This window comes from Xiphophorus maculatus, chromosome 16 (genome assembly GCF_002775205.1).
Source record: "Xiphophorus maculatus strain JP 163 A chromosome 16, X_maculatus-5.0-male, whole genome shotgun sequence".
Classification (NCBI taxonomy): Eukaryota; Metazoa; Chordata; class Actinopteri; order Cyprinodontiformes; family Poeciliidae; genus Xiphophorus; species Xiphophorus maculatus.
In genome coordinates, this window is record NC_036458.1 from 13,762,272 (window position 1) to 13,775,048 (window position 12,777).

At 39.2% G+C, this 12,777-nt stretch overlaps 1 protein-coding gene across 3 annotated transcripts in view; it reads left to right on the top strand.

Moving 5' to 3' along the window:
• LOC102232745 (rho GTPase-activating protein 17-like) overlaps positions 1-12,777 on the top strand; it is a 26,761-nt gene continuing 13,984 nt past the window's right edge. For 2 of the 3 annotated variants that reach the window (XM_014472450.2, XM_023349074.1), the window contains exons 1-3: positions 1-402; positions 3,949-3,988; positions 12,552-12,656. In XM_014472450.2, coding sequence (XP_014327936.1) covers positions 350-402; positions 3,949-3,988; positions 12,552-12,656 — 198 coding nt within the window. In that variant the 5' untranslated portion in view covers positions 1-349. The remainder of the gene's footprint in view (positions 403-3,948; positions 3,989-12,551; positions 12,657-12,777) is intronic. The other variant, XM_023349075.1, reaches the window with a different exon arrangement.

The window sequence follows — 12,777 nt, forward strand, 5'->3', positions numbered from 1 at the left end:
CACTTCCTCCTTCCTACCTCTCCTTGTTCCGAAACCCCGTCTGTTGAAACAGATATTTTCAATGGGGAGCCAGCGGCCTGTCAAAGCTCCGAAACACTGACTTCGTTTGAGGGAGGAGAGGTTAGACCCAAAGCGGCGGCGAATGTCAGCCGGATCGCTTCTGAAAGCCTCTCAGATTTAGTGCGTAAAAAGAAAAAGTGACCGGAGTGAAAATAACAATGGCTGCGACGTAGCGCAACTTTTGGATCCAGGGGTGGATGATCAAGAGTCGGACTCAGTCGGTGCTGCTGGTTGGTGACTTTTTTTTTTTTTTTCGGACTAGAAGGAGACTTGGAGGACGACTTTCAGCATGAAGAAGCAGTTCAATCGCATGAAGCAGCTGGCCAACCAGACTGTTGGAAGGTGAGTGTCGGATCTGGTGGCATATGCTGCGCTTTAAACTGGCAGACGGTAATAATGTTAGATGTGGTTAGTTTGGGTCTTCTGTTGTCAGCCCGTCTGCTTGTTGTTGTGGGCGGCGTCGGAAGGACTCGGACGTGATTTTAGGGGAGGAAAAAGTTTATATATTAGTTGAAAAACATGTTTTATGTAGTTTTTTTTTGTCGTCTACAAGCGTAAAATGTTTAATAACTGGAAGCGTTTAACTCTTAAACAAAAAAAATCCCTGAAAAAGTAAAAGTTGAATCGAATCAACGCTTCCTCAAGGTTCGCATCTTATATTTTTATTCATAATTTGACCCTTTTTGAATTTAGCTTATGTTTATTGCAAAACTGGACACAATCTTGCTGGATATTTTAGCTTGAACAGAATGACTAGGGGGCAGTCCTAACTTAACCTATCTAATGTCCGCGGTATGTAACAGTGTTTTTGAATGGGACATGGGCGTCTCCAAAACCTTTTCCAATGGGCGACGCAATGGGGGCCAATAATAATCCTGTGGTGGCACACCCAAACAGATTTTTTCTAATGTATGCAGCTGTGGCAATTGTGTCCAATTAAAAACAATTGGGCTGATATAAATAGTCTGTAGTAGTTTTTAAGTTCATGTTTTTATGTACTCGTTTTCTCTTGTCCATGACTTTAAAACTCAGCAAGTTCTCCCATTTTTTTAAATTTTTTTTTTTTTACCAAAAATGTACTGATATCATTGGAAGGTGAGGCCAGGAGTTGTTGACAGACATTCAAGACTGGAACTATAATAAGAAAGCATATGGGTGGAAAAAAGAATAAATAAATTAGTATTATCAAATCATTTATTTTTGTTTCTTTCTTAAATCCACACATAAAGAAATATAACACATGTTCAAATGTCTGACATGAAGGCTGGACATGCTTTAACTCTGAATTATGACTCAAAGACATAAAAGACTTGATGTGGCCAGACACATTCATATTATTTCCATTTTTTTAAATGAATAATTTTATTTATATTGGAACTGTTTTAATATCATATTCCATATATGTGTACTATAAGAAAGAGATGTATTTTTTTGTCCCTTAATAAAATAACACAAAAAACTTCACGATCAACTGCCTACAGTGTTAATGCTGTTAATACTAGGCTAATGCTTAACTTAATTACTTTAATCAGTCTTTTTGTTTTACCAGGATTAGTTCTGAGAACTAAAAAATAAAATATCTATCTAAAGGTCCCAGATCTAGATTTTATACTCTCCTAGAGCGGAATCTCTTCAGAAATGTGCTTTAGGACTCATTTCCTGATAGCACAGCTGATTAGACTACCCAACCCGGCCTCTGCCCTCTTCGCTGTCCCTATGGGGCAACCTCGCCTTGTCCTCCGTCAGCCACAGCTGAGCCAGTGTTTCCACCTATTACTGTACACCGCTGAATAAATCTGTGGTTCCTCTCCATGCAACAGCTTCCTCAGAATGACTTGTCCATCACTCCGAGGGGCTTGGCCATGGATTCCTTCCAGTCGTTGCTCCACACACGTTGTGCAACGGCAGTAAAAGTCAACTAAGCCCCGCTCGGAGGTTGCTTTATTGAGAAGCAAAACTGCTGCGAGCACACGCCCTCCCTGGATTATGCCCGGGAAGGGTTAACCCTGCTCAAAATGCTTAAAAAGTACAAGTGCAAGCTAAAAAAGAAAAAACATAAATAGCTTAGGTTCTTATGCTTAATTAAAACCACAGCCAGCTGGTTCTGATATAATCCTTTTGAAATTGAATTGAAAGTTGGTTCTAATGCGCAACAAACCACAGCTAAAAGAGTCTGCATGAGATATGACAACACATAAACAACAACACAGCTGGTCTTTGCAGACAGTGTGTGGTCGGTGGAGCAGGTTGGGACAGTTTGCTATGGGCAGCACACTGAGGGGATTTTGTGGAGTAAGCATTCCCAGCGTTGAGGACCGGGGGACCCTGGCTCAAACAAAGTCTCTTTCTTTTCATAAAGGAGGAAGCCAGCTGGATTTCCATTCGATTAACAGGAGGAGGCAGTTGAATCACCAGAGTTCAAACATAGCAGTGTTTACAAACAGCTTTACCGAGTTATTTTAATAAAATCAGAGGCTGCAAAGTGACTCAGGGATGTGGTTGGATTTATATTTTCTTCACTGCATTTGCTCAACGTGGTTTCATAATATCAGTAAATTGCACGTGACGTCTTCATGCACAGTGCACGCCCCACGCCAAGCCTCTGTCTGAAGGAGTCTATTCTTAGAACAGTAGCTGCTGCCCAACTCTAAGCCGGATCAATGCTAATTCAGTATTGATAAGAATCATGAGATTGTTTTTGTAGCTTACTCCTTGAGAGGTTCGCCGCTGCAGTCTGATGCCTAATGTGATAAGAACGGAAACTAAAGTTCTTCTATTGGGATGTCGTGTTACTGTCCAGCAAACCAGTCAGTAATCAGGGAGTGAAATAAAAATAAAGGTTTTAATTATTTATTTATTTATTTTTACAAAATGCCCATCTGCAGATGTGCATTTAGATTTACTCTGACATCCTTAAAATTGAATCAAATGCAATATAATTCTCAGCTATTCTTTGACTAAATGTTTATTTATTTTTTTTTTTAAATATCAGCTTTTCCTTTTTTTTAATTTTATGAACAGCGAGGGCATCTGAGGCCCCAGTGATGTAAGCCTTTACTGTATGCAGAGGGTGGAACATAAGGATCATTTTCTCAGAAGCTCATAACAGCATTGTGTAATACCTCATGTCTGAGCAGGAGATGGTTAATTGATCCCTGCGAGGTTTAAATTCACGGTGTGCGCTCAGACTGCTGCGGAGACAGACGAGATCCACGGGGAGTTTTGTATGGAGACACAACTCGCGGCACATTTGTCAGATATCGATTGGAAATGATACAGGTTAAAACACATTGGGCTTCTTCCGCCTGCAAACTCCAGGTGCTCTAGAAGGCATTCTGGCATCCTGTCAACATTTCCTTGAAGCTTTTAGAGCGATGACATGACGTTGTTTATACCCAGATTGTGTCACAAAAAGCGTAATGTGTTTCTGACATCAACAAGCCTTGTGGCAATTCTCACCCTCATGCATGCACACATCGGCCCCTGTTGCCACAACAAACAGGTTGCCGATGAGTCAAGAAGTGTGCTTTTCAGACTGGGTGGAGGAATCTGACGGGTTCAGTTTGGCCTCTGGTGCATACTCATGGAGCTCGGCTGTACAAATGATGCACGATAATTAAAGCTCTCATGCTCTCTGACAGGTCTTCATAGGTGAAGCTTAATACCAGGTTTCTATTCGCTGCAGGTATTTGTAACAACCTGCACACAGGAGGAGCTGTTTTTGCTAACCTGCTTTAGTAAACTCCAACCAGTGTGGTTGAAACAACATTGGATTGTTCTCAAAAATGTCAGTGAATGCTGTGTTTACGTACACAAACACATGCAAATACGTCGGGCAGCATTATGGGCTCTCGGATAAATCTTCTGATCTGTGTTTTTCCTCCACAGAGCTGAAAAAACAGAAGTCCTGAGTGATGACCTCCTTCAGGTAAATATCACGTCTTCAAGTGTATCTGCTATTATGGCTCTATCTATGATTTTATTTGTTTTATTATTTTCCGTTGGTTTATTTTGTATTTCTTCGCTTGATTTATCATTTGACATTTTATTATTTAACTTTGTCTTAATTTTGCTTATATTTGTATCTTATTTTTGTTTTGTTTTGTTTTATCCATTGTTCTGTTTTGTTTTTAATTTCATTTCAGCTAGTAAACATATTTTTTTTATTTTATAAAGATTTTTATTACTAAAATATATGACCATGAATAATATTTTAGTGAAAGGCTACTTTATATAAGTGAAATGTAAGCTGCATTAATTGTTGCAGCCTTAGCAGGAGGAGCTGAAGCAGTTTGTTTAGTTTTTTTTTTATGTGGCTGTAATTCAACATCCATCTGTATTAAAAAGCGATCTGGTCTGAGCTTTGTGTTACATCAGCTTTAGTTGAACTAATCTGCATGTATAAAAACTTTTTTTGTTTGGTGGGGCACATTTTCTGGAGAGGAAAAAAAACTGCAGAAGTTTCAAGTGTAGCTTTCCCATCTAAAACTCTGTTAAAGCCATCATGCCTTTGCTGCTTGTTGAAGCCAAACTCTCTGGGCTTTGAGTACAACCGCTTGCGTTTAAACTTTACACCAAAGTTTAAGCACAAGCGGTTGTGTGCAGTCGTACGCTCAGTAACGCTACACCAGCACAAGGTGAGCGCTTCAAGAGAAATGCCTCACTACTTCAACGGTGAAGTCAGTTTCGTGTTTAGGAAATCAAAGTGGATGCACGCTGCTGAGTGCGTATGTTGTTGTTGGGGGATGGGAACACTTTGGCTTGTGAAATGGTGAGATCATCTTTTGAAAAAAAAAAAAAAAAGTGGGAATAAATACAGTGGAAATGAAGAAAAGCAGTGCAGAAAGGTTAATCGGTGCAGAGTAAATCTTCAACAACCGTCATTCGGCCTCAGAAGTGGAGGCTTTATGACCAGCAGCGGTGAACTCTGAACCGTATGCGGCTCACACCCAGTAACTCCCAACACAAACTGGTGCTAAACATAAATGTTTCCACATAAATAGTACTGTCATTTCTAGCTAAATATATTTGTTATTTTTATAAGCCAACAGAAGAGAACAGACTCAGCCGTCCCACTGAATACTCTTTCCCGTCTTTGACGCTGAACGTCAGGGAGTTTTGTGCTGCGTTAGACATTCCTTAATCTCCGGCTCTCGGTGAGGAATGTTATTGTCAGGAGGTCAGCATTGTTAAAGTAGCTTGGACATCTTTTGGCAGCTCCAGCTTCTGACAGGATTTCTTTTTAAATGGCAAAAACACATCATGCACAGATCTCTGTTAAAGTTTCAGGTCTTTGTGACCTAAAAAAGACCAGACCTCGGTGGATTACTTAGAATCTTGTTCCACCTTTAATTTAACACAAATGCTGGATCATTTCTTCAAAATTCAGAAACGTAACAATTGTAATGAAACATGAACAAATATGTTGGGATATTTTTTCCCTCTGGTCCTGCACAAGTTTTGTTTCGTTTCTGGTTTATAAAGATTTTGTTTCATTCTTCTGTGTATTTGGACATATGCTTGGACTTGCTGTGATACTAACAAATAAAATTCCTCTTTATCTTAAGGCCGACGATGCTCCAAACCAATAGAATTTAACCCCACACCATGATACAACCACCACCATGTTTCAGTGTGGAGTAGTTGTCTTGCAGTTGGAAAGTTGTGGGTTCCCTTGGAGAAGGCAATTAGCGCAAGGTTTCCATCTTATCTGCACATTGATGCATAAATGTGAGGGTGTTGTATGTGGGGTTTGTTGAAAGAAACTCTAGTGCTTTGATCAGTCAATATGACTGCTAAATTTGGGCATTGTCATCTAGGAATATGCCTGAGCCATAAGGAAAGAAGAAATTTACTGATTATATAATTTGTTAACTTCATATCTTTGGACAATTATTGCTGTTTAGCCAAAATCACAAGACCACAGCTCATAGCTCTGCCCCCGCACCCCAGCCTGGTGCAGTAGGCAATATGCACGATGGGAGCATCACTTCATGTACTTCTCTTCTTAAACTGATTTGCCAATACCTCTGTATTGGCATTTCTAAACTCATCAGACCACAAAACCTTCTACCATTACTCCAGAGTTCAATCTTTATGCTCCCTTGTCAAATTGCAGCCCTTTTTTTCCAATTACCTTCGCTCATCAGTAGTTTGCTTGAGGCTACACAGCTGTTGAATCCCAGTCCCTTCCCTTCATATTTTGTGGGTGGAACTGTTGAACATGCTCTTGTAATCACCGATCACAATCATTCATTTTGTTCCAACCACAAATTTTCCACAAGTATTATGGTTTCGCACAATTCTTCCAGTTTTTATTAATTCATTAAACAGCCTGTAATACAATATTTGTTAGTTTTTGTTCCCCTTGCTGCATGGCAATGATTGGACTTTTCTGAAACAAGAACAGGATTTGTCTTCCCATATGGTTAGTTTTAGAAATAAGGTGCTACTCAGTGCATTTCTAAAAATTTATTATTTTTTTTTACTTGCTGAAACACAGCCAATAATCTGTAGGATAGTTACTACAAACATGGTTATTTGTTTAGTTGAAACCAGATTCTTGGCTGCCATTGACTTTTGCTTTGGAAAGGTAGAGAAACCGCTTTGTCGGACAAATGTCAGGATCATTCTGCTAGAATGACAAAACAAAATCAAAATGTTTCTTAGCAAGGTATTAGTTTAACTTTATGCAACCAGGTAATTGCATTTTTTATGTTTCACATTTCCTTCTCTAATTGTGTAGATTTCAGTTAAGTTGTGAGTCACTATCAGAAAAATGGGCGACATTAACGGGATTGTGTGCTCTTTGCACATCTGCTGACTACTGATTTGCATGTTGCTAATAGTCAGTTGTTACATCTGCAATGATCTGAGTAAAGTGTGCGGCTTACACACATGCAAGAGTAAATCAACACTGTTATTTAATCACTCTGCTTGGAAAAGCTTTTCTTCCATCTTCCAAGCATGAGAGCAGAGGGGATAATTTTTCCTAACCCACTTCCCACAATCTCCTGCATCCCCCTCCCCTTTTCTACGAACAGTCCAATATGAAACTCGACTCTGTTATTTCCATGCTGTCATAGTACTCTCTTCTCTTGCATTTTCCATAATGCTTTGCATTGGGTAAGACATTTCTCTTGTTTGGACTCGTCCTGCTTCAGTGGGAGGGTCTGGGAGGCTGTCAGACTGGATTGTATCCTTGCCTGATCTCAAAGTGAAGGGCATCGAGTTGGAACTGGTTCCTGAAGTCAGTATTTGAATATAACTGAAGATGAGATATCCAAATGGGGTGTTAGATGCTCTACTATGCTCATATTTAATGGTTGTATGGTAAGCGAGTATTGCATTGGGTCAGTTGGTGAGGGAAACCTTTGGTGATCATGCAGTTTTGGTATAATCAAAAGTGCATCATCATACACTGTTGGTGGTGTATGATGTAGGTTTAAACAGCTTGCACATGTTTAAACCTACAACATAGATATTATTGTTCTCACAGGTGAATTCAAACCACAATACTCTATGTTGTAGTTCAGTATAGTTCTTTTTTTCACTGATCATCACAAATAAACTAACCTTGCATAACAGAGAATGGACATTCTGCGTTGTCATATACTATGTCACACTGAATAAAAGTGGGCAAGAAATTGACTTTTTACTTTCCAAAATGCAGATATAGTCATAAGATAAGCTATACTCTATGACTTAATGGATTGTTTAACAAATTGTGGCAGAAATAACTTCAAGTAGTTTACTTTTGTTAGACCTTATCCACTGCCTTATTTGTCGTGTGAAATTGGCACACTCTTGACTGTGGTGCTTCATTTAATTTAGATTTGAGTAAGTTTGTTACATACACAGCTCTCTGGGGCATTTCAGTCAAACTGAGGTCTGGACTTTGACTGGACCATTGAAACACTTTGGCTATGTTTTTATTTTCCTCCTGTTGTATATTCATTGCTGTGCTTTGCATCATTTTCCCGTTGAAGGCCCAAATCTTCAGGACATAGGTCCTCATGTTTGACTATAGAATACTTTGCTCAACTCGGTGACTGCAAAACAGCCCACATCACTACACCAGCACGACCACACTTTAAACTTGGCATGGTAGGTGATAGGCTTTTCATTATTCATCATACTGTGTATGTGATTCAGCATCTCAATTGATTCAATCAATCCAAACAATATTTTCTCCAGAAGTCTTGTGTTTTTTCTTTTTCATCTCAAACTTTTCAAACTTAAGTTTTGCTGCCCTATTTGTTTTAGCGAGTAGAAGCTTTCTCACACACTCTTTAATTGTACGGTTAGTTTTGTCATTGTGCTAGGAGAGGTCTCCAAAATATCTGACATAGATCTAGGTATTGCTTGTTGTCATGCCTCTGAGCATTGAATGTCCTGACTTTTAGGACGATCACTCCAGGAAAATTAGCAGCTAATAGTCTTTCTCTCTGTTGAAAGGATGGACTTCAGAGAGGTCTACTGTATCCATTCCTCTCTATTCAAACCTTTCTGGATTTTTGGGGAGCAACAATTGCTTCTCTAAACTGATTGCTGATGTCTTTCCAACACACCTGAACAAAGTCCAAATCAATAAAAGTCTTGCCATTACAGAGGTGGTCTCATTTGCTGATGAAGCAGTTAATGAGAAACAACCTGCTGTATTTCACATCAGCTCTTTGTTGTATCTAAAGTAAGTCGATTCTCAATGTTAAGATTTCCTTTCTCAAATTAGAGTGGCTTTCACCCTAATTACATAACCACTTGATAGTTTGAATTTAAAACTGTTGGAGATCTGACCACGACCTAGTAGAGCCAGTTTGCGTTTGCATAAAACTGATGTCTTTAAGCCTAAAGGCATCATTAGAGAGTTCTGGCAAACAGAGTTGGAATCCCAAAATTACTTAAAGATGCTGTTTGAGGCAACTTCCACTTTGCACATCATCCATTACCAGCCGACAGGCATGTGATCTACAGATTAACTTTAAACCTGTTTCTTTCTTAAAAAAAAAAAAGGAAATAAAAATAGGGTGCACATTTTTATTTAATGAACAGGTTTCCTTGTTTTCACTTGCACAGTTCTTGCTTAAATCTCTGCTCTCACACTAAAAAATCTTCCCTGTTTACAAACATGCTCTGTTTCCCTTAAAAAATGTTTCTGTGTTCAGCAAGTATCTTCTGCTCCTATTCGAGTCATGCACTTCATGCTTTAACTTTGTATGTAGGAATGAAACCAGCACTCATTTATGTGCTGCACCTGCAGATTATCTACGCTCTCGTATGGAGGAAAATTGTGTCATGGTAACAGTATCAGCTAATAGAAAGACAGTGTTACTGACATCACTACGTCGTTTTCACCATAGAGTGATTCGTGAACATGTAGGACAGAGATGAGAGTGCCCGCAATCAGAGGAAGTTTGACGAGAGAAGCAGAAACATCAGAAACAAGAAGCATTACATCTGAGTGCAAAAATATTTTTAGGGATAAGCAGATCAACATTTCAAGCAAGCAAGACATTTTTTTAAGTGTGTGTGTGCATGTTTTTTGGAACTCAAACTGTTTCATTAAGTTAACAAGGTGATATTTCAGAGGTACAGTTATTCTTCAGGGGAGATGTTAGTCACCACCTCTTATGCTGGGGTCGTGGTTGTCAGCTGGGGGATAGTATCAAATTCAAACTTCATCTCTGTTCTGGGAGAGAAGAAAATGCCGTGCAGTCCTGCACAAAGCACATAAAATAGTTTCCCTATTCTCTGCAGCAAGCAAAGGGTGGCAGTCCCCGTTTTACTGCTCATGACTGAAAGTAACAGAAAAGGTCAAACTGACAGATGAGTCATATTTTAATTGGATTTGGCCTAGGACAGAATGAGGAACTTGAAGGAGATCACAAGGCAGACCAAGAGCTCACTAAAGCGGCTATATGTCCATTTTGACCTTGAAACATGTTGGTCGATCTCTTACCGCTGCAGCCTGATCTCAGATGAGCAGAAAGCAATGGATGGATGGTTGTAATGATAGTCAGCATCCTAATTAAAATGTATCTGGTCTGATTTGATTCATCACTACAAATTGAAAAAAGTTTCCTTGGTTTTTAGCCTAAGTAATTTCCCAGGAAAGGGGGGAAAGTGTTTCCTTTCTTTCCTTCTTTTTCTTTTTTTCATTCTGATGTTCAGAATCACATGAAAACACTTAGACACTTAGCTTAATTGAATTTGGACTTTAAAGTAAAGCTGCTTACTCTATTTTCTTTTTACTTCTAACTAAAGCAACTTTTCTTCTGAGCTAGTCTAGCTCTCTGGAAGATTTCTAGATTAATTTCTTACTTCTGGTTCATCGTTATTGTCGTAATCGTTAGTTCCCGCCTGTCGGGTCATCCAGCTAATCATCTTCGATGATGCAGCTTTTCAGTCTACCAAAGTAAAAATGCACCCGTCCACACACGGCTTCTGAGTCACTCACTGAACATTCCACATTTCTGCTGTTGTAGGTCAGAGGTCAGCAACTGGAGCTCGCTATGCTCAGTTTTCACTGTTTGGAAAAGAAAAAGCAGACAACTGAAAAGTTGGCAGTGAGTGTGAACCTTTGGAAAGTGTGGTAACAGCAGAGTGGAAGCAGTCATCTCTTTTAATTTTTAGTGTGTGTGGGCTTGTCTGAGACAATTATCAAGCGATTTGGCCTGTTCCTTTTTTTCCCCTCTCATCCAACTTTTAATCCACCGTTTATCAGGGCGTGTGGTTGAGCTTGTGCTTGAGAATATTTAATTGAGCAAGAATAGAAGTCTGAGTTTGGGAGGACGGTGAAACCAAAACACGGGAGAGACTCTTAGCCAGAAATCTTTGAGAAACCCACCAAGATTTTCCTTTTCTGAGAGACTTACTTCTGTACCTAATCTTTATATTTTCTTGTTTGCTCTGTGTTCCCTTTTCTATAAACTTCCATCTCTTATATGCATGGAAAGAGTTTGTACTAAAGACACAGGATGTGATCAATATGTTTGTAGCCCAGCCGTCTCACCCACAGTGCAGACTCTCAGAGCTCTTTCTTTTCTTTCTTGGCAGACGTTATTGGAAAACCTGCAACTAATCAAGTCATCATCAGATATTCCTAGAGTTAGGGATTGTATTTATTGTCTCTATTGTATCTTCCAGGGTAGAAAGTGGAATCCAGCTGTGATATTGCCCTAAAAGGGAACAATGAATTAGAGAGGATAAAAGTGAAGGAAGAGGATGAGATCTGACAGCAAATAGACTCAGATCTTTGGGTGCAGCTGGATGTTTACATCAAGAAAGGAAGAGGAAGATAATACTCAACAGGCAGGGAGCTATTTGTGATCTAATGTAAAAAAAAACAACAAAAAAACAAAAACAGCATGTCCAGACCTCAAGAAAAAGAAATGCAATAATTATTTTACAAACATGACGCACTGTTTTACCTACTGAATAACCACACACCTGCATTTTTCACCTGACAGACTTAGCATCACTGATACAACTGTTGACTATTTTCCACTAATTTGATGTATATCATAAAGTAAATAAAAAAACTAATATCGCCAAATTAAAATTGTTCAGTACCAATTTTTCCCTGGTTCTCCTTATAATGCACTTCCTTGTGTTTTATTATTGTAAAATTATCCTGAAATCAATGCTGTCTTCTTAGATATGAGTCAAGTGCTTCTTGCAGCAGCGCAGGACACAAGCAAACAACTTTTGCAAGAATAATTTGGTGAAAAACTGGTGCTTAAAGTAGAAAAACAAACAAAAAACAAGTTTAACTGCTCAAAGAACTGAAACTAGTTGTGTTATACCTCATGTGTTGTCACTAGATGCATTTGCTATCAAATCTCGAGTCTAGATTTTATCTAGACTATAAAATGAGTTGCAACAAAATATCAAAGCAAAAAGAGAACCTGAATGTGACATCGTGTACGTTTAGATAGCATGCTTTAACATTTCAAGTCTTTCACTGTTTGAACGAGGCTCGTTATAATGTACACTGCACTGTTTGTCGTTACAGCATTAAGGCATGTAAAACAGCAGGGAATATCTGTATAACAACTGCTCAGGATGGATAACCTGTTAAGTCAGTTTTGCGGTCAATATGATTGTTTTCTAAAGTTTCACATGTCTGTCAGAAAAGCTTTCCCTGCCCTCCTTAAAGAGCCCCGTCACAGCATTCCCTCTTGACTCATCCTTGTGTCTTTGTGTCTTAGCTGCTTGTTGTTCTGCTGCCAACACAGTCAGATCCTCCATGACGTCCCAATACCAAGGACAGGATGGAAACTTTTGCAGATGAATGTGGGCTTATCCAGCCTCTGTGTTTTGATTTGTAGCCTTCACCTGGGTCGTATATGTTGAACAGGAAGATGGAAGGTTTATGTTTCCTTCATCCTGGTTCGAACCAGTGCACTGATCTTTTCCTACTGTTTTCTTTGTTCACATATTGAATTGTGTTTTCTATTTTTTTTTTTTTTTTGTCTTGTGTGTTTATGCAGATCGAGAGGCGGATGGAGCTGGTGCGCTTGGTGTCGCACAACATGCACAAGCGGCTGGTGTCCTGTCTGCAGGGTCAACTTGGCACCGACACAGAGAAGAGACATGTAAGAAGAATGTGTTATCGCTGTTAGCCTTTGCTTTATTACTTGAGCTGAACTTTAAACTAAACACAACTTTACTGTCAAGTCACATTATAAACATTCGATGCATTGCTTCAAAACTTTA